A 26,236-nucleotide genomic window follows, 5' to 3' on the forward strand; every position below is an offset into this window, starting at 1 on the left:
TTTAGATAAATCGTCCCAATACAAAGGAGATCGACACTTCCTGCCATACAGTGCTTCAAATGGTGACATTCCAATGCTCACTTGATAACTGTTGTTATAAGAAAACTCGACAAGTGGTAACAAATCCTGCCAACCAATACTGAAATCCATTACTACTGCTCTTCGCATATCCTCTAATGTCTGAATAGTACGTTCTGACTGTCCGTCTGTCTGAAGATGATATGATGTACTCAAATGCAAACGAGTACCAAGGGCCTCTTGTAAACTCTGCCAAAAATGAGAAGAAAATCTAGGATCACGATCTGATATCATAGACTTTGTCACGAAATTGCCGAGGTCGTCGAGGGGTTGCGATGCAATTTGGGTTATCGTTGACAAATTAACCAAGTCTTCGTGTTTCATTCCTTATCAGATGACATATAGGCATGATCAGATGGCTAGATTGTACATCATAGAAGTTTTGCGATTGCATGGTCGCCTGCATGAAATTGGCCACCAATGGTCACTTAAACCAATAACATCATAATGTATCTTCCTACCCTTTAGGGGACCTAAACACATACATACAACTTCTAAATCCCAACTCGCTTTCAATACTTAGAATATATGATTTCTTTCTATCCTATCCATCCATGCTGTCGGATTATGACATGATAGAGTGAACATAAGTAAATGTTCGGTCGAACCATTATAAATTTTGTATGAATTCTTCGTGTTTTTTGTTTTTCCGCCAACTGGAATTTAATCCTAATTAAAAACACCAAATATTGGTTGTTTTTAAATATATGGAAAAATATATAATAAAACATTGAGATATCATTTTTGTCACATATGTGTTTTGTATTATTAGTGATATATATGAAATTACCTATGCTTATAGTCCAACTTAAAATATTTAATTAAATATTTTTTATTTTTATTTCAATTGGTTTCCAATTATAGGGAGATGGGTCGTCAAATTTGTCACCATAGCAACAGAATATTTGAGCTGTCAACTTTTAATATTTAATTGCAAATTTATTTCTCTTTAATGGATGTGTCTAATTTTTCTTTAAAGCGTGATCACATGATCACATAATTTCCTTTGTTTGCATGCTTTTCTGTGGACCTTTTAATTGCAAATAATGAAATTTTAATTGATGTTTTCTGACCCAAAAAAAAGCAAAGAATTAATGTTTTCTAAAGTGGTTGGTTTGGTATTATGGAACCCCACGACCCAACAAAAAATAAAATAAAAAAAGTAATAAAATCAATTGTTTAGTGTATTTTTAGATGAAACTAATATTTTTATATAATTTTTAATGAAAAATAAAATATGTTTTGTTTGTGTCCACAATATGTTGTGACCTGATTTTTTCTAAAAAATAATCACATTTTGGGGATATTTATAGTATTTATTATTGTGTCTTATCACGCTTTAATGGATAAAATCTTGATATTAATTAGAATCAATATCTTGATGCTTATAAAGTATGAACAAAGGCGAGTTAAAGGAAATAAAGTGTATCAAGAATAATGGTAGGAACCTTTCTTTTTTCTTTTTTTTTTTATAAAAAAAAATACTAGAAAATTTCATTAAGAATTAAAATTTTCAATTTAAATTTTGAGAAAATATAATTTCTAGTTATAGATATTGAAAAATTATAATTTTTGGAAATATCAAATACAATAATTTAAATTATAGAAAACTGGATATGGTACTGAACTACTATTAATTTCTCTGACCAAAAAAGCGAAGCAGCGGATATAAATATAAAGAAATTTACCAAAAACACATAGTAACGGTTAAATTTGGCTTTTAAAAGGAAAAGTGACACCAAATAGTGTCCACGCAAGTAAAAAGTCGCATTTTTTGTGGACCACGTTTTATAGGTACACATTTACGGACAAAATAAGGTCACACCCCCACCCCCACCCCCAAACATATCTCTTGGACTTAACTCCACATGCAAACATCATTTATTCTAATTTTTTAATAACTTTTTTTATTAAAAAATTTATATATATATATGCTTGGAAAAACTAATAAATAAAAATGGGTCTTTTTAATTTATGTTCTCTATTTTTCACTCAAGAATTTATATATTATTGTATTTAATAAATGAGCAGGTCTCTTGTGAGACGGTCTCACGAATCTTTATCTTCGAGACAGATCAACCTTACCGATATTCACAATAAAAAGTAATATTCTTAGCATAAAAAGTAATATTTTTTCATGGATGACCCAAATAAGAGATATGTTTCACAAAATACGATCCATGAGATCGTATTACACAAGTTTTTGTCTTGATAAATAACGTTGGGTTGGGGTTTCATTGTCAACAATTGAAATACACCAATCAATCTCATAGAAGGCCCATGCTTCTAGCTCGTTTGGTGTCTCAAGCATGTGGATGAATATAACAATTGATATATTTATATGCAAAATTTGTTTTGGATTTATTTAATGATTTGTTTGGATGAAGAGATGTGGAAAAAGAAAATTTATTTCAAGTTATCACAATAGATCCACTCAATTTGTTTGTGGAGTTCCTAAACATGAAATTGAGATCATTTAACTGTTATTTTAACTTATTCTTTTCTTTTTTTAAAAAAAAATCAAATCCTTCTCAATTGAAATTCTTTGATCGATACGATATACGATATATACGTAGTCGGACCTGAAGCGAGGCTCAAAAGACGGCCTTCTCATACCCAATAGTGAGGGGTACCTAAAATATACATGATATCTAATCATGAAATGATTAGAAATGCAAAATTAATATGATTTCTATAATTCAACAGCTGAAATTGTTTTGTATAATTTATGGTCTTTTCAAATAAAAATAAAGAATTAATCAAAATCCACAAAATTTGGTATGTATATCAAAATTTATATATGATAAAATATTAGCATTGGGAGCAAAGTTTTCTATATTAATTTTACAAAAGCTATGGGCATTGTGAGCCAACTCACAACAAGCCAAACGTGTCCTATCTGTATCAATCATCCATCTCTCCGCTGTCCGTTCAATTCCAAGCGACGCTTACCTTCCCTCAACCACCGCCGCAACTCGGTTTACTCTCATTTTCCTGCTATATAATCTCCTTCTATCCTCGCAGCTATTTTCTTCTTTCAGTTTTCTTCTCTACAGAGCTAAATTAAGCCAAAATAGCTAAGTTTTCTGAAGTTATGGCTGAGGAAGCCAAGAAAGTAGAACCCGAGGCATGCGTCGAGCAGCTTCCGCCGGTGGTGGATACGGTGGAAGATCCGAAAGACGTGGCTGAGGAGAAATCCGTTATACCGGCGCCTCTTCCTCCCGCCGAAGAGAAAGCTGATGAATGCAAGGCTCTTGCTGTTGTTGAAAGTAATGTATCTTCGTGTTTATGGGTTATGTTTGTGTGTGTTTTGATGGTATATTTTTGTTTTCTCAAAAAAAAAAAAAGTGGGTTCTTTCTGTTTGTGTGAAAAATTGATTCTTGATTTGGGAATTTGTACTGCAACTTACTTCAGTTCACTGGAGATTATTCTGTATGTTGTTTCTGAATATTGGTGGGGTTCAGGACTTGCAAATTTATTGTTTCTGCTGTGTGTGGGAAAAATATATAATTTGATGATTAAAGTAACTGAAATTTGTAATTTTTTCTTACTTTTGCTGTCGTCTGTTAGTTGTTTTGAGCTGGAATGCCAGAGTGCCAGGATCGATACTTCTTTTATTTTTTCCAAATTTTCTGAAAGGAAATATATGCCTGTTATCTGAACTTTTACTGAGAAAAATGTGCTTCAGTAAGATAACCCCAACCCCCGACCCCCCGCCAACACACACACACACACACACACACACACACACACAATGTCTTATCTGTACCATGTAAGACTTGAGTAATTTCAAAGTTCACTTTACCTGCATGTTTGTTAGCTGATTAGTAAGTCCGTTCGAAAATCTTCACACTTCTCAAGTGTTTTTTTGTGATTTCCAAAGAACCAGAAGCTGTGGAGGTGAAAAAACCTGAGAACTCTATAGATAGAGGTAATCATTACTGTTGTGAAATATTTCTTTCTTTATTTCTTTTTTTTAATGCAGGAATAATTTGGTGGAAAACATGAGAGTTTTCAAGAAATACTAATTTCTTGTATGTATCTGCAGATGCTGTACTTGCGAGGGTTGCGACTGAGAAGAGAATATCTTTAATAAAAGCATGGGAAGAAAGTGAGAAATCTAAAGCTGAAAACAAGTGAGTGCGCTCTGTTCTTTGTTCAATTCTTGAGAGGATTAAAAAGGGTTGTAAAGGAAGATCGAAAAATATCTAGCTGTTCTGATAACTATGAACAAATCTTTGTGAAAGAGTGTTGGGAGATTCGACTTTGCAATTGGAACAAAAAATCGGTGTCTACGTAGCTTGTCTTTCCTAGTCAGCAGCATGATTCCCAAAGGGTGTATCCAAGAGTGAAACTTACAGCATTAGAAAAAGCAAAGAAAATTTAAAATCTTGGATGAGAGATTGTTCTGCATGATTCCCAAAGGTGGATCCAAGAGTGAAACGTACAGCATTAGAAAAAGCAAAGAAAATTTCAAATCTTCGATGAGATTGTTCTGCTATAATGAACAGTAGTAAGGTCTTTGTGCCTTACTTAAACATGAGAAAGCCTAAACGCAGCAGATTGAGATATCTTCTTGTTCATGTTATGAGGCATAACAATGGAAATTGTAAAGCTTATTTTATTATTTGATCAGAAGGTTTTAGTGGTGTCTATGCTTTATTTGCAGGGCTCAAAAGAAACTATCTGCAATTGGAGCTTGGGAAAACTGCAAGAAAGCGAGCCTAGAAGCCGAGCTCAAGAAAATCGAGGTAACCTATATGTCTTTGCTGATTCATAATCGTCACCAGCAAACTTTTAGCCTTGAACTAGCTACGGTTGACTAAATGCACGATTGATTTTCCATAGGAGCAACTGGAGAAAAAGAAAGCAGAGTACATTGAGAAAACCAAAAACAAGATTGCTCTGTTACACAAGGCTGCTGAAGAAAAGAGAGCGATTATCGAAGCCAAACGGGGAGAAGATCTTCTCAAGGCAGAGGAAATCGCGGCCAAGTACCGAGCTGTTAAGAAATATTATTGTTCCTTAGTTTTACTCAGTCTATGTCGTCCTAATATTTAGGAAAGTTGGTTAATAATGATGGGTCTTAATAGTTGCTGTTTTTAAGGAGTAAGTGGTTTAGTTGTTCTACTTAGTTGGTTAGTGCATGTTATGGTGCACGTAGTGTCTCTGGTGTAGTTTTCTATTTAAGTTTGCTGAAACTATTCAATAAACTATCTCAATGAAAACCAATTCTTGCACATCTTATTTTGTTAACACTTGGTATCAGAGCCAGGTTGCAGATGGCTTCTGAAAGTTTTGTGCAAGCAGCGATTCCTCGTTTCGATGGACATTACGATCATTGGAGCATGCTGATGGAGAATTTCTTGAGATCAAAAGAGTATTGGCAAGTCATTGAAGGTGGAGTAGCTGAACCTGCAGGTGAAGCTGCATTGACAGATGCTCAGAGAAAGACTTTAGAAGAGTTGAAGCTTAAAGATCTCAAAGCGAAGAATTATCTTTTTCAAGCAATAGACCGCTCTATTCTGGAAACAATTCTCCATAAAGATACATCCAAACAGATATGGGATTCCATGAAGAAGAAATTTCAAGGCTCGGCAAAAGCAAAGCGGCAGCAACTTCAAGCTCTTCGCACTGAATTTGAAAACCTTCGTATGAAGAATACTGAGTCCGTTTCTGATTACTTCTCACGAACTTTGACGATTGTCAACAAGATGCGTATCCATGGCGAGAAGATAGAAGACACCTTCGTTGTCGAAAAGATCCTTCGGTCAATGGCGAAAAAATTTAATTATGTCGTTTGTTCGATTGAGGAAGCACATGACTTAGACACTCTTTCTCTTGATGAGCTACAGGGTTCATTGATGGTGCATGAACAGAAGATGGGTCAGGAAGAAGACAAACAAGAAAAGGAAGAAAAAGCATTGCAAGCCACCACCAACAATCCGATTTCAACATCGAATGTTGATCGAGAAAACTGGAAAAATCCACACAAGAAACCAGAAGAACATAAGAATGAGACTTCACAAGGGAGATGGAGAGGGCGAGACAATAATCAAGCTAATGGTTACAGGCCAAAGAATGTCGACAAGTCAAATATTGAATGCTATAGATGCCACAGGTATGGTCATTACCAATATGAATGTCGCACAAATATGAATAAGAAGCATGGTCAACAATCAAACTTTGCAGAGACCGAAGAAGATGTTTCTCTTCTGATGGCTTGTCATGGTACAGAAGAAACACACACAAACATGTGGTATTTAGATACAGGATGCAGCAATCACATGTGTGGAGACAAATCTGTTTTTTCGGAGTTGGACGAATCCTTTCGAAATACTGTGAAGTTCGGTGACAACTCTACAGTCCATGTGATGGGTAAAGGAAAAGTAACAATCCAGTCCAAAGAAGACTCTATCCACACTATTTCTAATGTCTTTTTTGTTCCAGACTTGAGAGCAAATCTACTAAGCATTGGACAACTTCAAGAGAAGGGATACGAGTTTGTCATCAAAGATGGTGTTTGCCGGATTCAAGAATTCATAGCTGCAACCTCTTGTGCCTGTCAAGCTAGCTGGTTGAAGAAAATTCTTGAAGAACTACAGTTCAAGCAACATGGAGCTACAACCATTTTCTGTGACAATAGTTCAGCAATTAAGCTTTCAAAAAATCCTGTTCTTCATGGCCGAAGCAAACATATAGATGTGAGGTACCATTTCTTGAGAGATATGACAAATGATGGACTTATTGATCTCGTCTACTGCAAAAGCGAAGACCAAGTTGCTGATGTGCTGACAAAACCCCTCAAATTAGCTACTTTCTTGAAGTTACGAAAGCTACTTGGTGTGTGCACTTTGAAGGAGTCTACTACAGAGCTAAACAAGTAAACTGAATGTTTGATGAACATTTTAGTTTATGGGAGGGTGTTAAGAAATATTATTGTTCCTTAGTTTTACTCAGTCTATGTCGTCCTAATATTTAGGAAAGTTGGTTAATAATGATGGGTCTTAATAGTTGCTGTTTTTAAGGAGTAAGTGGTTTAGTTGTTCTACTTAGTTGGTTAGTGCATGTTATGGTGCACGTAGTGTCTCTGGTGTAGTTTTCTATTTAAGTTTGCTGAAACTATTCAATAAACTATCTCAATGAAAACCAATTCTTGCACATCTTATTTTGTTAACACGAGCAACTGGAACCAGTCCCAAGAAACTACTTGGGTTTTTTTAAGTATGAAGAAATGTCTCGTCTGCGATATGTTACAGAAGTATTTGTTTGTAAATTTTTTTTATTATTATTCCGTTTGGATGTCTAAATCTTGCAATGTTTTCATGTATTGTGTGGTAAATTTGTTGTAGAATTGTTTGTTTGTTTGTTTAGTTTTGTGTGCAAATTTCTCATTAGTGATGACTCCATTATTTGTTAAAACAAGAAATGCTATTTTGTAACCAATGTTTTACCTTAGCATCATGTTTTGACGAGGGTTTTTTGGTCGAAATGATTGATCTGTCAAGCTTTGGGAAGATCTAGCCCCGTTCACAGCCTGAAACAATAACAGTTGCTACTTTTGATTCTATTTTCTAGTTTAAGTATTTTATGGAAAGTGTAACGGACAATTTGATGAATTTGCCCTCAATTTAGAGATATGATGGCTTGTTTGATTTTATTATAGGAATATTGTCGAAGAATTATAGTAATATAATATTTTTGAATTTTAATATATAAAGTTATTACGTTTTAGGTTATTATAAGACTAATATAGTAATATAATATTTTTGAATTTTAAATTAAAACTAATGGCTATATTATTGATATAAAAAATGAAAAATATATTAGGGAAAATAAAATTAAGAAATGAATTAGATTGATTGTTTACTTTGGTTTAATATTATTTGACTTGGGTTTCCTTTGGTTTTAATATTTCGAGACTGCCTTACTTCTGGTGTATGTATTTGTGTTTCCTTTAATTTATGAAGAACAAATAATTACAAACTAAATTACTAAATTAATTTTTGTATTTGTTTTTTTTCCTTATTCAACAATCTTTTTTACACACACGCTTTCTCCAATAAATTTATTAACAATTAGATTAAAACGATACTTTTTTTTTTGTTTTTTATTATGTGGATTTTTATTTATTAAAAATTGTAATCGAAAAATATTTGGGGTCTAAGTAGGATCACTTTAAAAGAAAAATGCTTAATTTTAATGTCATGTGGGCAAACTCATAGTCAAACAATCAATTTTCAGTGACCTAATAATTTCCGGCTAAAATCAGACGGAAATTGCAGAAATTAGAAAGTTTGTACACTAAAACACATCTATGGTAATTTAAAAATTAAAATGGATGTAATCTATAGGACTGAAAAAGCAATTTTTCCAAAAAAAAAATTCTACTTTTTAACAATACCTTAGCTTCCACCTAAATAAATAAAGGTTTGAATAAATCAAATATTGATATGATTTGAAATCCAAATTTCAAATAGAATAATTATTTAGTTGTTGAATTTGCATGTTAAATATAATTTCTTTTTTTCACTATCAAGAAAAGTTTGAATGCCTTCACTGGTTTGTTTTTCTGATAATTTCTTCTCCCCGAGAGAATAGCTCTGAGATGCAACGTCAACAGGAATCATTCCAATGTAAGTTGAAAAGGCATCTGTGGTGATGTATCTACTTTACTATTTTGATATTTTATGTTATCAAATTTCAATTTTTGTTTGTTATCTTCGTGTGTTTTTTAACAATTTAATATTTTTCTGACATGATGTTAATATGAATACAATAGGGTGTTGATGTGGCATCAACGTGTGTACAGTGAAACGTCAGCACTCCTATGAAAAATGACTAAAATTGCCAAAAGTTGGAAGATACGAGACTAAGATTGCAACTAGACAATTTAGATGGTCAAAATGTAAAGAACCAAATATACAAGTCCAAAAATAACAAATTTTTCACGATGAAAATAACAGCATATTAATCGTTATAATAAAAAGTAAAGAGAAAATAAGAGCAAATTAATAATGTAAACAATCAAACAAATTGTTCCATGTGTTCCTCAACAAATTGTTCCATGTGTTCCTCTCGGTCTTATTCTTTGTGTTGTATTTTTCTGTACATTGTTTCTTGAACTTTCACTATGCATCATTTACATGTAAATATCATCACAAAACAAGTCGAATTCAGGAGGAAAAGTATTGATCAGACCGCTATCTGAGATGTGATCCTCGAAACCGAATGGCATTTGTGATCGAATTATGTCATCAACCGAAATGCCGTTGGATTGCATTTCGAATGGCCCTTCATTCAGAAGTAAACTATGAAGCAAACTGTCGTCGAAATTTGGATTATCGCACTGATCAATGCTACTCTTGAAATCCACTTCGCTGCAAGAATTCACCAGGTCCTGGCCATGATCATTATCGAAAGTTAGCCACTCGGTGAAAAAAACTTTTGGTAAATTGCTTTTTTGAACCCCCCACGAGTGGTCTGTTTCTATAGTCGGTCGTTCCTTGATTTCAAACGATTCAGCGATGGAATTTTGAGATATTGACTCAAGGGGAGGCAATGTTTCTAGTTTTAAAGGTTGGTTATTCGTGCATTCGTCTTTGATCCGAGCTTCGGCCATTTCAGCCTTCTTCGCCACCTTTTTCTTCAGATAGGAATGCCAGTGGTTCTTTATTTCGTTATCAGTTCTTCCAGGTAAATGACGTGCTATCTGTGACCACCTGAATTATATCAATAGTATCATGAGTCCGTCAGAACATATATTAATATATATGTACGTACATATATAATTTAATCTTCTGTATTATTTGGAAGGATTCAGTTTCTTACTTGTTGCCTAGTATTTGATGAAGGGCCAGGATTGTTTCCTCTTCCTGCATGCTAAACATTCCTCTCTTTAGTCCCGGTCTTAAATAATTAATCCATCTTAACCTGCAGCTCTTCCCATTCCTCTGCAAACCTGCCAAGTAAAACGACCATATATTTCAAATCTCCGGCTATAGCTCGTGTTACATGAGTTACATCAAATGCAAAAGCTGAATATTCTCCACGAGTCTCTGCCTGCTGGCTTGATGTAGTCAATTGAAGAAAGGACAGAGTCGACGAACAACTAAAAAATCAGCACTAGGCTATAGATTAAGATGTTTAGATGGTTACTGTCAATCTATATCCTTATAAACAATATAATTAAATCTTATTGAACTTGGAACATATATTTCTAATGTTGTTGACTTCTGCTAGCAAGCTTACTGGTTCAAATATTATTCTATATATTTACTGAGTTAATTAAGATTTAACAAATTCTGATGTAATTAACGTGTTAGGAACTAGAAGACCTTTTACATGTTGATTCATCCTAGTTTCATTACATCATCTTCAACAGATCAACAACCATTCAAAGTCATTTGGTTTGCCTTTATTCTTCTAATTATTTCCCACTTGTTGAATTTCACATGTATGTCTTCTCATTCTTACATGAGTGCCTAACGACGATGTCGATGATGAACAATAAGGCAGTACAGTAACTGTCTTCCATTTTCGCTTATCTTCACATTCTTTTAAAGATTCTAGGCATGAGCATGATCTTATATATGTTCATGATGATGTTTATATACAAGTCTATATCATATATGGGGCGAGCACGTTAGTTAACTTACCGGCATTTATAGGAACAGAGCTCCAACAGCCATGGCCATGCATCATGATGTAGTTTTTTAGCTTCTGATCTTCGTCCGGAGACCATAGCCCCTTTCTGTGCTTCTTCTTTGGCTTGTGATCTAATGGCTTGCAACCCATTCTTGAACAAATAGGATTCAAGTTTATGTAACTATTTCTGCAGATGTGAGTTGTTTAGTGTCATATATTTGTACCAGAAATGGAGGTTTGGGGGTAATGTGGTTTTGATGTGAGATTAGGAATCTTGGAACATGGAAATTTATAGGTTGGAATTAGTAGGAAAAGTTTATTTAGAAAATAAAAAATGGGAAACAAAGCCATTACCTACCTCTTTGTCTGATTAGGAATGATATTAAAAAATTATTATGCACTTTTTAATATATTGTTGGCAAACAATTGTATTTCACATTAACAAGTGTAAACACAATCAAATTAATATATTGACCAGTAAAAAGTTCATAGAGCAGTACTCTTGAGCAAATGGTCTTGTAATAAATTACAAATTTTTATAGAGTGACGACATAAATTGAATTAATTTCTATACGAGCCAATTGTGCAGTCGCATTTGTGCAGGTCTGATCCATGGTGTGATGATAATGTGATTTGTCGGTTTTTAACGATATATGTGTGTGTATTTTACTTCTGTTTTTTTTAAAAAAAAACTTTTTAAGAAATTAAAAAAGCTATTATGTTAAATGATATTTATGCAGAAACCCATTGCCCTAATTCCCACACTGATAGTAACAGGAGATTTTCAAGCCTAGGATTCAACAATTAGGGAAAGAATTAAGATTTTAATTTAATATTGACAAGTGATTTACGTGTGGTATCTTCGTCCTTAATTTAAAAGTTTGGTTTGGTCATTAGTAATAAATTCTTCTTGGCGTGTCGAATATTCATGATGTCCATTTTGACAAAATCCAATAATTAGCAATCATTTGAATAAAAAATGAATAAGATTAGTTATTTTATAATTAACCAAAAAACTAATAATTTGAGAGCTGGATTATATTGTATTGCATTTGGGCTTATAACTTAATCATTATTAATTAGCCGAAGTCCTTGAAATATGTAGGCACAAGCATCCTCATGGAAAGCACGGTTAACCTTTATTAAAAAAACACTAAACATTTTTATTAGGCTGAGGATGAACATTAAACTTTGTAGCATGCAATATTACTATATATTATATTGGAATTCATATTACTAAAAAGTGTGTGTGTAAGTTGTTCGGGTTCGAACTGAGCGTCTCTTTTCTCGCTAAGAGAGGTCTTGCCAACCAATAGTGGATTCTGGATTATTAATTAATTTTAAACTCTGAAATCTTTTAATTTTTAAATTTGAAACATCCGTGACAATATCAAATTAACCCAAATTAATATATATAAAAAATTATAAATAAGCCCGGGTGACCGTGTATTTGGCTCCACCACTGATGCCAACCGACCAATTAGAGGCTATTAGAATCTAGGTTTTTTTTTGAGTTGAGAGAGGAGATTGTTACAATTACGTCTCGAACTCAAGACATTATCCCAAATTTGAGATCTTGATGTCAGATGAGCTACAAGTCATCGACGACTCTAGGGTTTAGAAAAATACAAAACCAAATAAACCGAATTGATTTAATTTTTAAAATAGGTTAATTAATTAATAAAAGAATTATTGTATTCCAATTAAGTAATATAATTTAATATAAAACTTGTGCCAATAGAAATGAAGAGTGGATGATAGTAAATAATATTCTTGAGGCTTTTCGTCATCCTTATTCCTTAGACTTGGTTGTGCTCCCTGCCGAAGGGCATATATTATTGTTTATATATAATATCTATAAAATCAAGTAAAAAATAATTTTTGGCACCAAATATTTCTGACTTATGATTAATAAATAATGATTTGGTATGTATTTAAAAGTCAAGTGGAATTTTTGTGTACTGAAGAAAATATTAAAAGATTTCTTCAATTATTAAAATTCGGAAAGTCAATGACGCAAAAAATATGTAAATTAACTATATTAAATTTTGTTTGCATTTGATTTGAGATTTGATTAAATAAATATTATTTAAATTATCAATAAGCATGCGGGATTATTATTTTGTATATAATATGAAGTCAAGGTGACAATTGTGTTAATTTTTTTACCACATCATTCTTTTTAATAATAATAACCTTTGTTTTTTTAAAAAAAAAATTAAGTATTTTTTAAAAAAAATTGTACATTGACTTAAAATCAATTTTCTTTCTATATGCATTTATGGTACAACACATAATAATTTTATTTAAAAAAAATAGAATTTATATGTTATACACATACGCGGACCTGAACAAATTAATTAATATCAAGAATTAGTAATTCTTTACATTAAATACCATTTTTTTAAAACAATAAACAACAAATTAAGATGAAATGGAAGGTCGACATTACACTAATAGAACAAGGTTAGTTACTCTTGTAGCTAACCTTGTCATTTTTTTAATGATATTAAACCTTAATCAAATCTAATACTCACTTTATTCAAACAAATCTTAAAGGATTAGCGAAAAAGTTTTAACGTGTCAATGCTAGTGAAAATATTAATTTTGAAAAAAAAAATGTGTGAAGTGTTAATTTTTAAACGATTTACCAATGTCTAATCCTATTCGAAAATTTGATATGCTACTTTATTCGATGTAACGGTATTTTTTTATATTTTTAAAAAAATTTATCGGTTTGTCTAGAATTTTTAATCTTTTTTATGACGAGAAACATGTCATCACTATCTTTTGGGTGTGCATTGAGTAACCTTTGATGTGTGCAGTAACTTGCAAAAGATTGCAGACAAGCTCAAGCAAAGAAGACTCGTGGCATTCGAACTTGGGAACTTAGTTCTTGTAATGAAAGTAAACAAATATAAATCATGTGCTTTTTTAGTCGAACTTTAATCATTATTGCTCATAGTAATTAAGATGAGGGTTTTAATCCTAACAATTCTCATTCATGAGATTAATTTAAAAAAAATATGACATTTTCATAACGCACAAGCTAGCGAAAAGAGCTTATTTGCTTGCTTCATAAGCTAGGCATATTCAGCGAGAAAGGGTCACAATTATTGGGAGTTAAAAAAGGGATAGATTGAAAAAAATAATTTGCAAAATGATATTCAAATATATAGAAAAATAAAGATCAAGCAAGAGTTAAAAATTGAAAAGATTGGATTTCAAATTCATTGTCAAATAAAAGTCATTTTGTTAAATATTAATATTATTATTTAAAAAAATATATATTATTCAAATAAAATATAGGGAAATTTACAATTTTATTTCTCTATTTTTCTCTAATTTTTATTTTAGTAATTTATATTGTCAAGTTTCAATTTCAGTTAGCTCTCTCTCTTTTATGCAGCTTTGGTCCTATTTCCGACTAATGTTAATACATGGCGCTGACATGGTGCAAATATGGTGTCAAAACGTGGTGCTCATGTCACGCCTCGAGCCCGGGTCCGCGCCTGCGTGACTGCACAATGGGCTCTTATAGCAACTACTTCGTATTCGTCCTCGCTTTACGAAAATGATTAACCCAAGTTGCTATAGAAGTCCAGTGTAAGCCATTATAAACTCATTTTAAATCTTTGATTTTTTAGATGTGGGACAAGGGTACCACAATCACCCCTCCTTCAGAACGCGACGTCCTCGTCGCGACCTGACCCCTCGATCTACCAGCGCCGAGAATCTAGAGATGTCTCCTACATGTTCAAGAGGTGGCTCCCGTCATGTAGCACTTTGCCCCGCAGGTTCAAGAGGTGGCTCCCATGCACATAGCACTTTGCCCCGCATAGCACTTATTTCCCGGTGTTTCATGCCGGTGATCGGCTCTGATACCACTTAAATGTCACGCTCCGAAACCGGGGTTAGTCGACATTGGCGTTGTTCATCAATCACACAATCGAAAAACAACCAGCCTCGTAGCACAGTATAAACCGAAACCGGTTTATTTCATAAATCTAAAAAATATATCAATGTCTTTACAACTGAAATAAAATAAATTTGCGGAAATGTCTTACATGAAATTTAAATTTTACGAATTTCAAAAAAAAAAAAAAAAAAACATGGCTAATACTAAATCTCGAAAATAGATCACCATCCACAGAACTGTTCAGATTCCTCTTCCTCAACCTGTTCTTCGGATTTATCTGGGAAGGGGAGAGTAAGGGGTGAGTATTTTAGGAAATACTCCGCAAGTGAGGGATATCGAACACGACATAAAAATATTTACACAATTTTCGAAAACGACACATAAACATAACATATCATGCCTTTCATAACATATTATCATATCATAATAGCACTGCGATTTTTCACCATCTATGGTTTACTGATATCAGTCCTTAAGTTTTAATCCTCTAAGGGGGCGAGGCTATAAAACGGTTCTATCCCACCGTGAAGGGCCATATGTTGGAATTCCACCCATTTTCAGGGAATCCTCACAGTGTCAACACGTAAACGTATCAAAATTTCAAAAAAAAAAACGCATAGACGGGAGGCGATGCTCGACCGAATTTTTAAAAAAACGAAAATGCATTACTCGAAAATTCAACATTTTAAAACATGCCCACTTACCTTAAATTCTTGAGAAAAACGTGAAAAGGCTAGGGTTTCTTGCACTGGAATTTCGAATTTCCTTCTTCGGTGGCTGGACTGCGGCAGCGCTTCGCTGTACTCGAAAATCCTAAGGAGACTAGAGGGAGGAAACTCGAAAATTTGGTGTGAAATATGGTGTGATTTTCGAGTTATAGGGCCCTCCTATTTATAGGGGTTGACTGCTATCGTGATCGAGAGTTATAGTGCGTTTGAACTCTGAATCAAATCTTCATCTAAAATCATGATATAATCTTGATAATGGGTGATATTCGAAGTCTAAATCTTCCATCCCCTATAATTTCGAAATTTGCATCTTATGTACACTATTGAATTCGAATTCTAGGGATTTTATTATCCTTTGTTTGATCTTTTATCCCGTTATCTCAATATCAACTCGAATATTCGATCTTTATCTGCTTATATTCAAAATTCCTTATTTAATTTCTTGGATTGTGATAGATTTATTCATCCCAAAAATTCAAGTTGAAAAATAATAATACTATCTTAATTTCGAGCTTCATAATTCTGAACACGATAAAATTATCTACACAACTTAGATAACCTTAAAAAAAATCTTATATTCTGAATAATGATATTAATATCCAAGATTACAAATCCTAGTACAATCAAATTATTAAAAGATATGATCACGATTGTACGGAATCCCGGGTTTTACAACTGACATGTTTGATGAGCACCCCGATGAAAAATGAATTAAATCGTCGAATTTTGACAACATATAATATTAAAATTGCAAAGAGACAAACATACACGAAGAAGATTGCAATTTTCTCTAATATATATATATATATATATATGTGTGTGTGTGTGTGTGTGGATCACTACTCATTCAATTCAAAAGTTTAATGGTTTAAGAATGCAAAGGTAAATGAATCGAAGTTATTTTAAATATTATCCAGCCAATGCAATTGAAAGTATTCGTGCCAAGTATAGTCCAAACCCATTTTTATAATACATATTTTAAAAAAAAATTATTATCATATTAAAATTTCTTCTTTTTATTTGATTTTCCATGTTTGAAAAACGAAGTAATGAATTGTCGGTACAAACATATGGAATGTCAACAATTTGAATTTATAGATATTATAAACCAGAAGCAAAATATTATATATATATCCATTCTGCTATAAAGATAGAACAATATAAGCATTCATGCGTGAAGAATTTAACTAATCTTCAGTTTGTCAAAGTCATCAAGAATCTATTTTCACCTTTTTACTTTATTATTTTTCACCTCTTCTCAATTAGAAAGATTCAATGTTTTGTAAATGCTATATTGTCAAAGAGGAATCGTGTACAATAATTATGATGTAATCATTTTATATATAAAAAAAAAAATTAGTTATAACGATGATGCAATTTCAATTTTTTAAATCATAAAATAACTCAAATATAATGTTTTGATTATTCCTCCAGTTTACACATCCAAAAATTATATTAGTATCATGGTATGTTTTCTTATTATTTCTAAGATGCGGGTTTATGATAACTACTATTCAGGTTTTGTTTTTTAAAATTTTCTAAAAATACAGTTGAAAAACAAACGATCGGTTTTTTATAGAAAAATTAATACACTAAACTATTCTTTAATTAAATAATATTATAATGATCCAAAATATTTTGATTCAGATAGGTATATATTTTACTTGCAAGCAACCATATGTCGAACATATTTGGGAGAAGGATGAACTGATCAAGTGACCCCTCGACTTTCAAATTTTTTCATGATTTTGCAACATTTTTATTTTTTTAAGAAAATATATAAATAAATTTTAACTTTTGGACCTCCACTCTTATTTTAAATGGAAATTAATATTTATTTTTTAAATTATTTATAATAATCTATCATTCATATTTTTATTTTATTTCTTTCTAATGTATATATTTTTCATTTAAAATCTTGGCCCTATACCTTCCGACAAATGCTCGATAACACTAATATTATACTTAAGAGTATTTATATATATGTGTGACTTTTTGGCTTTTATTTAACCAAAGAAAATAAAGAATAATATGTTCTTAAAGCCTAATAAAATAATTGTACATTTTACATTGTGAGAAAATTAAAAATGGGTGAAAATTGCAATATTTTCAATTCCATGAACACAAAAAAACACCTTGAGCGCAATTTGAGAGATAAATTTGAGATTCATTGATTTCAGATATTTTTTTTATAGGACTTTCGAATATAATTTTATTATTTACAATAAAACAAAAAATCAAATCTTAAATTCACACCTTATTTATTTACAAATTAGTGATACAAATTAAAATGAATTTTAAATGATATCATTATTAGATAAACTTAAAATTCATCTTAATTAATATGAAATACTATATAAATATGTAAGATTTGTGTTTGGAGTTTAAGGTCTTGCTTCTCTAAACAACAAAATAATTTGAAATCCATATATTTGAAATCCATCAATCCAAATACAACCTTAAGTAAGGTAAAAATATGTGGTCAAATAAGTTTGCTAAACCAATGCCTAACCTAAGCCTTGAGAAAGCCAATTGGTTAGCCTCTCAAGAGTTTAAAAACGCCAAATGAGAAAACAAGTTCAAGTTTTGCGAGACCTCGGAGGATGCATCACAAAATGATCTACGAATTAATCAAGTTCATCAAAATGATCTATGCATGGATCATGTTGAACTGGAACCTGGATAGCTGCTGTGGGATGGTAGATATAACAGGTCCATATCTCTGACATAGATCAACAGAAGGCTTTGTAAAAATTATTGTGGTTGTAGATATATGAATATATATACTATATTAAGATGAATCTCCAGTAAATGCTGACAAAAAGAGTGTACGAAGTTGTTCTACTCGTACCTGAACATTGTCATATAGCTCAAACAATGGAACAGCAAGAAGTTTCAAGTTCTTAGGCACAGCAAAATACTCTCTTTCAGACAGGTGAACGAGGAAAAGCTTCTTGCACTCCTGTGTTACCAAATGATAGCGGTGAGTGTTAATGAAAGCACATGAAGATATAACGTGCTACAAGACACAGCGTGGTACCTTAGGCTTTGTTATGTGTGGGGGGGAGTAAGGGTACATAATGGTTTCGAAATTTGGTCTCCACCAGACTGCTACGCACTCGCCAATCTGTATGAAATTTTGCATCACACAATAAGCATCTCCGAAGCAAAAATTTAACTGTTTGTCTATGCAACATCAAGCTGATGAACAAGAAGCAACAACAAACAACGTACACGCACACATATAAGTCTTCTGTCTGAAATGATATATCAGATTAATGAACATGTAACTCACATTTTTTCCTTAAGATGCACATATGAAGTAACAACTAGATAAGTTTTGGAAATGATATAAAAAATAAGTTCCATGCTTCTGATACCGATCCTTGTTAGAATAGATAGTTCTTCACTTTCCATTTTCACATTGGTTTCTTGATATTTTCGGTTATATACCAATGGTTCCTTAAACAGTACCTGCCAATCAGGCTGTAAAGAAGGTGAATTAGCAGCAAGTTTGCTCGAGAGTTTCCTTTTCAACCCTTCAATCTCTGAGAATTGGTTTAAAAGGAACAGAAAAAACACAAGTATAAGAAAAATTAATAACACAAAGATTGAATTTGGAACTTGGAAGGAAATATCTCTCTGAGTTCACAGAATACAATGACCAATAAAAATGAAGTAATTATCATACCATTCTCTCCTGGTTTCAATCTTCCACCTGGCAGCTTGCAGAAAGTATTTCCAATTTGCAGAAGAAGGATATGGGGATGATTATGCTCCTGTACCTGAAAGTTCAGTCATATTTCACTCCAATTAGAAAAAACAAGATGATTAAACTGTTAGCTAGTGAATGCTTTACATCCTAGTATGTGGTATGCATTTAATCCTTCTGTTAAAATAACTTTCATGCAAGAAATTCACCAATAAATTTGCTGTAGACAGAAAGACCACAATGAAATAAACAATGCAGAGCACTTTTAGGACCATGCCTTATCACGTTATGAAAATGACATCAATATGCCAATTTCAGTTGTGATCCAGAAATGTTACGGATGGTATAGGAACTACAATGAGGGATATGTTTCTGGCGATATTTCCTTGGAATGATAAAAGAAAAAGAAATATTAGCACCATTTTATGAGATGATTGCATTTCTTAATACCAGCTATTCCTTGGAATGATAAAAGAAAAAGAAATATTACCACCATTTTATGAGATGACTGCATTTCTTAATACCAGGTATTCACTATCATTCTTCTGTTAGGCCTTTTCGGTATATATGATACAAGAAGGATAGATGAAAACTATCCACGTTTGGTGTGATTATGGAGAACCCAATAATATCATGGAAGCTCATGATAATCTTCTGCGCAGAAATGATGTGGCATCCTTAGGTAGAGTTGGGTTCAAACACCTACATTCTACAGCATTCATTATATTGGTAGGCAATTTACATTTTTGCTCATTCAGGTGCCATTCATTCTGGTTCCCCTAGGCAATTATTAGAGTGAAAATTAATCCACCCTCGTTAAACCACATAGAGGCGGTTAGAAGGGAAAAAACAGTGAAAAAGGATGGAGGAAAAACGAAGAAATCAGCCTTGCAAATGGCAATTCGGATTCAATTTTACGAAGTCCATTGCACAAACAACAGATGTTGGGAACTTAATCAAGCCGTAGAAACAAATGAAATCAACAAAAGAAACAAAAAATGCCCAAGCCAATTTGGCTTAGTAGCACCATATTCTCACAAATGTGAGAGAGACTCCGGTTCGAGTCTTCCCCACCCTCAAATTTAAAAAAAAAATAAGAAACAAAATGCTAGGCTATCTGTGCCTCTATTAATATATTCTGGAAAAGCAAATTAGTCCCAAGCATCTAGTCCTCTACTTCACGATATGAAGCGGAGATTGTTATAGAAAATTCAAAGAACTATGTCAACCATAAATAATAACTATAAGCTGATTGGAAACTTATTAAAAATACATGAATAATAGCAACAACTTCATTTAATTTTGGAGTCAGTATAATCGGGTCAAGAAGTGATGCCCAATCAAATGTAACAAAACAAAAGTGAGCATTACTCGAGTGTGATTCTCAGAGAAATGGAACGTTAAGATAATTTTACTAAATAAAAGCATTACAGTGCAATGTGTGAACGTAGAATTTTTTAAGGTGAAAAAACACCAACAATCATGTTTTCAAAGGAATGTTGAACAGTTGAAGGAAGAAATTCTAGAACCATTTTTATCAACATTTGTTAAGAAAACATCTAAAGAAAGAAACTTTTTTACTTTTGAGTGAATTCAGTTTCGATTAATCAAAACTTTACTATCCACTTCTCCCAATCTAACCTTTGGACCAAACGCAGAGTTTGAGAAATATATTTAACTAAATAACCAAGTTCCTCACATGTTTGTAAACTAGAACCGCTTCAAGACTCAATTTTCAATCTCGAAATGTGTACGCAAAAACATCAGAATAATTGAACATCCTAAAAATATCCAAACTGAGGGCAAAAAACACGTACCATCAGAATCCCCTCGACGCTAGTCCTCATGCCTTCTTTCATGTAACTGCAACCCAAAAACAAAAAAAACAAAAAATGCTGTAAAATTCGAACAAAATTCACCCATAACAGTCAATCTCGAAACCCTAGACATTCAATAAATTTGATAAAGGGTTTTACATACACAGTAAAAATAAAAAAAGAAGAAACCAGATACGGACTTGACTTTCATACGAGCAAGACGATCAGCGACTGAAGTATCTTTCTCCATTTTCGGCTCTTTGGTGCCGAAAGTGTAGCTGGACAGAGGATACGTATTCACTAAATCTGATGTTACCATTTTCCTCTCTCTCCGAAATCTTCGTTTCTTCTTCAATCGATCTTAGAGAAGATTCCTGTCAATAAAAGTTTTGTACTTTGTTTTCCTGAAGAAAGGTGGCCGAGAGCCGAGAGGGAGGAATTGAAGCTTGTGGACTGAGCGCGGCAGCTTAGAATGAACCCAAACGAGCCAACGACGAAACTCTGATAACCTACCCAACGTCCAATTTCGAATCGAACGACGAGTTTGTTTTTATTTTTTATTTTTGAGCAGGTCTCTTGTGAGACGATCTCACGAATCTGAAATATCAATCTTACCGATACTCACAATAAAAAATAATACTCTTAACATAAAAAATAATATTTTTTTATGGATGACCCAAATAAGAGATATGTCGCACAAAATACGATCCGTACGATCTGTGAGACCTTCTCACATAAGTTTTTGCCTTTATTTTTTAAGCTGAAAAAGATTTGTTACAAATGGACTTAATTAAAAATATGAGTTGAATTTAAATGATTAATTTATAGTTAAATGATGTCAAATCGTTTGTCTTAATAAATCAATTTGACAATGAATTTCAATCTCAATTGATTATTTTTTGAATTATTGTAATTATTGTGATGAATTTCAAATCCATTGTGAAGTGAATATACTTTTAAATATTTCCTCAAATCCAAACATAACATGGAGTTACAAATGTTTTTTTCTCGAGAATTGTTACTTAAGTTGCTATAATTGAATTGGAGGACTAGAATTATTCAAAGAAATATTGACATAAGATATCGAGATCAAACTCACGTAACTCTCCAAATATTTAAAGAAAAAAAATTGGATGAAGAATGATATTTTGTAAATAAATGAATCAACGCTCATATACTAGCAAGTTACAGAATCATAATTGTAATTAGGCAAAATGTCAATAGTAGTTTAGTATGTATTGATATGTGATATTTTTAATCATGTATATTTCATTAATTATATAATTATATTATTTGGTTTTGATTAGAAAAAAAAGATTGATTTATTCGATTTGTCCAAAAAATTTAGGTTCATAGTTTTATTCAACTCGGTTCGGTCACCGAAAAAAAGTCTGGCCAATTCGATTCGTCCAAAAAAAATTGGGGTTAATTCGGTTTTGTTCATTTCAGTCAGGTCATGATGCTCACCCCTACGTGCCTTGCATGGTGTTCAATTTTTTCAACCTTGTGCTGCATCGGACATGTATCCACTAAGATCATATGGTTTCACTTGCGAATATTTGAACTCAAGCATAAACAAGAGCTGCAGCTCACAAAGATAAAGACACGTTTTCAAAATCCAAGGTTTCAAATTTCTTTGATCTTAAGCTTAGAAACGGTATTAGCATCAATGTCTAGATTCCGGTCCTGTTTATTTTTGTCTATTCTTTTTTTTTTTTTTTTTATAACAGGTTTTTTCTAACTTATAACGAAAGGATTTTTTCTTCGATTTTTTAATAAAGACGCGTTTTGGACTTTTTTTTCTTCCTTAAAATAGAAAAAAGTCACTAAATTAATTGAATTAACTTCTCATTGATGTATTATTTCATCAAGATTCAATCCAAACCGCGATGATATTTTCTTGTTCATGAATAGGTCTCTTACTATAGCACCAAGAGAATCATTATTCCTTCTCAGTGTACCGAATTTGAAACACCAAATAACAAATCTAGTCTTTTGTTGCTTCATTAAACACACACGTTTATCGATTGTTTTGAGATAAAAGGAATCTTAGAACACAACTTCCAGAATCTGTTACAGAACTTGCAGCTGCATCTCAAAAACATTATTACAACCTAGTAGTCCTTGTTCCCAAAATTCTTGCACCAAATCTGGGAGGGGATAGGCCGAACTGGAAGATGCGGACGTTGCTGCAAGGGAAAACAAAGTCTTGTTAACTACATAATCAAGTTAAGACCGAATATGTGTGTACAACTTGGAATAATGCATATGACATACAACCTTTGCAATGGAAAACAAAACAAAACGAAAATACAGACTAATTAAGGTTGTATTTGGATCGATGGATTTCAAATTCATTGATTTCAAATATATTTAAATATATTTTTGTAATTTTGGAGAAACAAGATCATAAATTGCAAATCCACATTTGCATGTTTATAGAGTGTTTTATGTTAATTATGATAATTTCAAGTTCACAAAATAATTGAGCAATTTGAAATTCATTCTACTTTGTGTAAATAAATAATATATGGATTTAAGATATCATCACTTGTTTCCCCGGTTAACAATAAAATTATAATCGTAATCAATGTATACCAAATCCATCAATCCGAATGCAACCTAAGAGATATGTTCAAATTCACATCCATCAATTTCTATTCTTCGTCATAATCATATCATAAATGAAAATGCACAATTGGTGGGGTTTTGCAATAACATGTAAGAGTTATGGAGAAACCATATCTCACAACCCTCTCTCTCCTTTCATCACTATAACCTCGCATCCTGGTGTTCCAAGGATGGGCGAGCTTGGCTCGAGCATTTTTTTTTTTTTGGGGTGGGGGGGTGTGTGTGTGTGTGTATTCTAAGGTTGTGAGTCTAGGTGTAAGATGCAGAGAAGACACAAGTTTCAATCCTCTCACCTTGATTAGAGGCATCTCGGTGAACCATAGTGTATGGCAAATTTCCAAATTCAGATGAAACACAATTTTAACCGGAGAGACTGAAAACAAGGTAAAAGTTGCATCCGCACTTGTCAAAACACATACTACATCTACAAGTTCCCAGACACATCCCCCAGTTACAATTAGTAGACTTCCACAAATTTCCCTGAAGCCCATCAAATACAAAATTACATCAAGCGTTTCCTACAACGCAGAGATAGGATCTTAAAGACTTGAAAGCGAAGGTTTGGGTCAGGAAAGCACGGAAGATGAAGCTTCCTCATTGTCTTGCAGTCCTAGAGAAACCTTAAAATTTGTAAAACAATTTTCATAAAAACAAAAAATTATAATTGAAGAGTTTTCTGTTGGTATGCAACTATGCAAGTCCAAGAATGAGCTTAAAACGAAACACTACAGTCTATTAATTGGGATAACTTTCTAAGCTTACTGCTGACATATATATCACATAATAAATGCTTGATCACAACATGGCTCACCCCATGAGAGATATTCCAAAGACAGTCAACTTTACAGAGCTTATCACTATCATATATAGTACATATAACTTAATCCAGCCTATCACGTAATTATGAGCCACACTATTGATAGAATAACAGTCTTCCCAAATTACTCGTTATACTGTATAGATATATAAGCGCCATGGGAGGATTCAAACTCCATATATNAAATCTCGTCCCACAGTTACTTGTCTAAAATCAACGTGTTATCATGACATTTCCTTTGTGTATCCCCACAAGTGCTTCTTCCATATTTTCTCCTGTAATGTTCCCCACACAACACCGAGTATTGAAAATTTGGAAATTGACTCTCTGAAGATATTTTAAAATTCAAATATGATCGTCTGTATGTATATACTTTTGGTTGGAAAAAGATCATAAATTTTAAAAATATCATTTTGGAGGAAGATTTCAAATTATCCCCTTTTAATCACCAATTCTAGATCGATGAATCTGCTCGGCAAGCAAGGCAATATTTTTCTATGACTTTTGTCGTGAGGACTTCAAGATTCTTAACTTCGATGATTTGTAATTGGATGGTGCTGGAAGGGTCATGTAAGGGGGAATAGATCAATCATATGCTCTATTTTGAGTTAAATTTCGTACTACATAAAAAAATTGCAAATATACGAGGATAAAATTACAACACCACCAAAAAATAAATTTGAACCAAGAAAATAAAAAAGATGAAAACTTTATCGACGACAAGGAAGAACACAATCCAACCTCTCAAATACTCTAAAATGTGATCAATCGTAGCGATAATTATTAAAATCCCATTTCTCAGTAACCCTAAAACTTCGAAAATCAGAACAATCAAATGAGGTAAAATAAAGCTGAAATCTAGATTCTAAATTTTAAGAATGATTAAAAATTGAGTTTAATAATGGCGAACACCACGAAATTCCCAATCCTTTAGATACAACACAACAAAATCAGAATCAAAATTTAAAAATAAGTTAACCCAACGCTAGTTATGCTTTTACCTCAAGTTCCGCAGATTTCATTGCGATCGGAATACATATCAGAACGATGCCACACATTGCAAAGGCGGTGTTGCGCTTCCAGTGTTTGGGGCGGCAGTTGGGCCCACCCGTCAGGCTCCACACTTTCGATCTGAAGTCTCCGCCGTCATGCCCGTGGGCTCCTTCCACGTGGTGATGCTCCCCGCCGCCGCCCATTTCCTTATCCGGCAGAACTTTTTCTTCTTTTCCACTGCTGATGGAGGTTGAAAGATGAGAAGAATTTTTTTTTCCCGAAGCAATAATAATAAAAAATCACAAGGAACCGGGATTGGAAACCTAGGCTCCTCAAATTTTCTTATAATTATTTTTTAATTTGTTAAATATATAATTGTTTTTATATTATTTAAATTAGTATACTGACGTACACATTGCGTGCATTTACAATCTTTTTAACACAGATAAAGATTCATGAGACGATCTCACAAGAGACCAACTCAAAACGAATCATATTGATAATATATNCATGAGACCCACTCAAAGCCAAATGGCTGACATGATTGATTTAATTCAAAAATTAGGTTTGATTAATTTGGTTAATAGAATTAACCGAATTATTGGGAAACAGATATGAATTAAAAATTAAAATTGATTATTTCAATTTGTATCCGATTTTTTAGAGAAAAAAATAAAAATAGGTTTTAATAAAAAAAAATCTAATTGATATAAAAATAAAATTAACCATGCTTTTTTAACAAAAAGTTAAATACAAAAAATTCTTATCAGACCGCCTCACAGATCAATTTTGTGATTTCATCCAATCATACCTATGAAAAATAATATTTTTATGTCAAAAATATTATTTTCACTCCAAATATAAATAAAATCAATCAGTCTTACGGAAAAAGA

At 32.6% G+C, this 26,236-nt stretch overlaps 5 protein-coding genes across 5 annotated transcripts; 2 read left to right on the top strand and 3 right to left on the bottom strand.

Annotated features, from left to right (window-relative positions):
* Positions 1-2,936: 2,936 nt before the first annotated feature.
* Positions 2,937-7,537, top strand: LOC140973793 (remorin-like). The gene is made up of 6 exons (XM_073436854.1): positions 2,937-3,347; positions 3,963-4,010; positions 4,128-4,215; positions 4,749-4,830; positions 4,928-5,077; positions 7,259-7,537. The coding sequence occupies exons 1-6, from the start codon at positions 3,173-3,175 to the stop codon at positions 7,301-7,303; spliced, it is 588 nt and encodes a 195-aa protein (XP_073292955.1). The 5' UTR covers positions 2,937-3,172; the 3' UTR covers positions 7,304-7,537.
* LOC140973792 (uncharacterized) lies at positions 5,084-7,252 on the top strand. The gene is made up of 2 exons (XM_073436853.1): positions 5,084-6,457; positions 6,530-7,252. Exons 1-2 carry the CDS (start codon positions 5,362-5,364, stop codon positions 6,964-6,966), a joined length of 1,533 nt encoding a protein of 510 aa, XP_073292954.1. The 5' UTR covers positions 5,084-5,361; the 3' UTR covers positions 6,967-7,252.
* A 1,608-nt stretch (positions 7,538-9,145) lies between the features above and the next one.
* On the bottom strand, positions 9,146-10,962 carry LOC140972256 (transcription factor LAF1-like). Its single transcript, XM_073434704.1, has 3 exons — positions 10,738-10,962; positions 9,911-10,040; positions 9,146-9,801 (listed from the first exon to the last, which is right to left on the bottom strand). Exons 1-3 carry the CDS (start codon positions 10,874-10,876, stop codon positions 9,222-9,224), a joined length of 849 nt encoding a protein of 282 aa, XP_073290805.1. The 5' UTR covers positions 10,877-10,962; the 3' UTR covers positions 9,146-9,221.
* Positions 10,963-17,769: 6,807 nt separating this feature from the next.
* LOC140973794 (pre-mRNA cleavage factor Im 25 kDa subunit 2-like) lies at positions 17,770-21,428 on the bottom strand. The gene is made up of 7 exons (XM_073436855.1): positions 21,103-21,428; positions 20,903-20,948; positions 19,065-19,158; positions 18,848-18,921; positions 18,414-18,500; positions 18,225-18,335; positions 17,770-18,095 (listed from the first exon to the last, which is right to left on the bottom strand). The coding sequence occupies exons 1-7, from the start codon at positions 21,219-21,221 to the stop codon at positions 18,024-18,026; spliced, it is 603 nt and encodes a 200-aa protein (XP_073292956.1). The 5' UTR covers positions 21,222-21,428; the 3' UTR covers positions 17,770-18,023.
* A 1,422-nt stretch (positions 21,429-22,850) lies between these two features.
* Positions 22,851-25,629, bottom strand: LOC140973795 (uncharacterized). Its single transcript, XM_073436856.1, has 2 exons — positions 25,352-25,629; positions 22,851-23,091 (listed from the first exon to the last, which is right to left on the bottom strand). The coding sequence occupies exons 1-2, from the start codon at positions 25,544-25,546 to the stop codon at positions 23,017-23,019; spliced, it is 270 nt and encodes an 89-aa protein (XP_073292957.1). The 5' UTR covers positions 25,547-25,629; the 3' UTR covers positions 22,851-23,016.
* Between the last annotated feature and the right edge of the window lie 607 nt (positions 25,630-26,236).

The sequence above is a fragment of the Primulina huaijiensis genome, chromosome 3, assembly GCF_012295235.1.
Source record: "Primulina huaijiensis isolate GDHJ02 chromosome 3, ASM1229523v2, whole genome shotgun sequence".
In the NCBI taxonomy this organism is placed as follows: domain Eukaryota; kingdom Viridiplantae; phylum Streptophyta; class Magnoliopsida; order Lamiales; family Gesneriaceae; genus Primulina; species Primulina huaijiensis.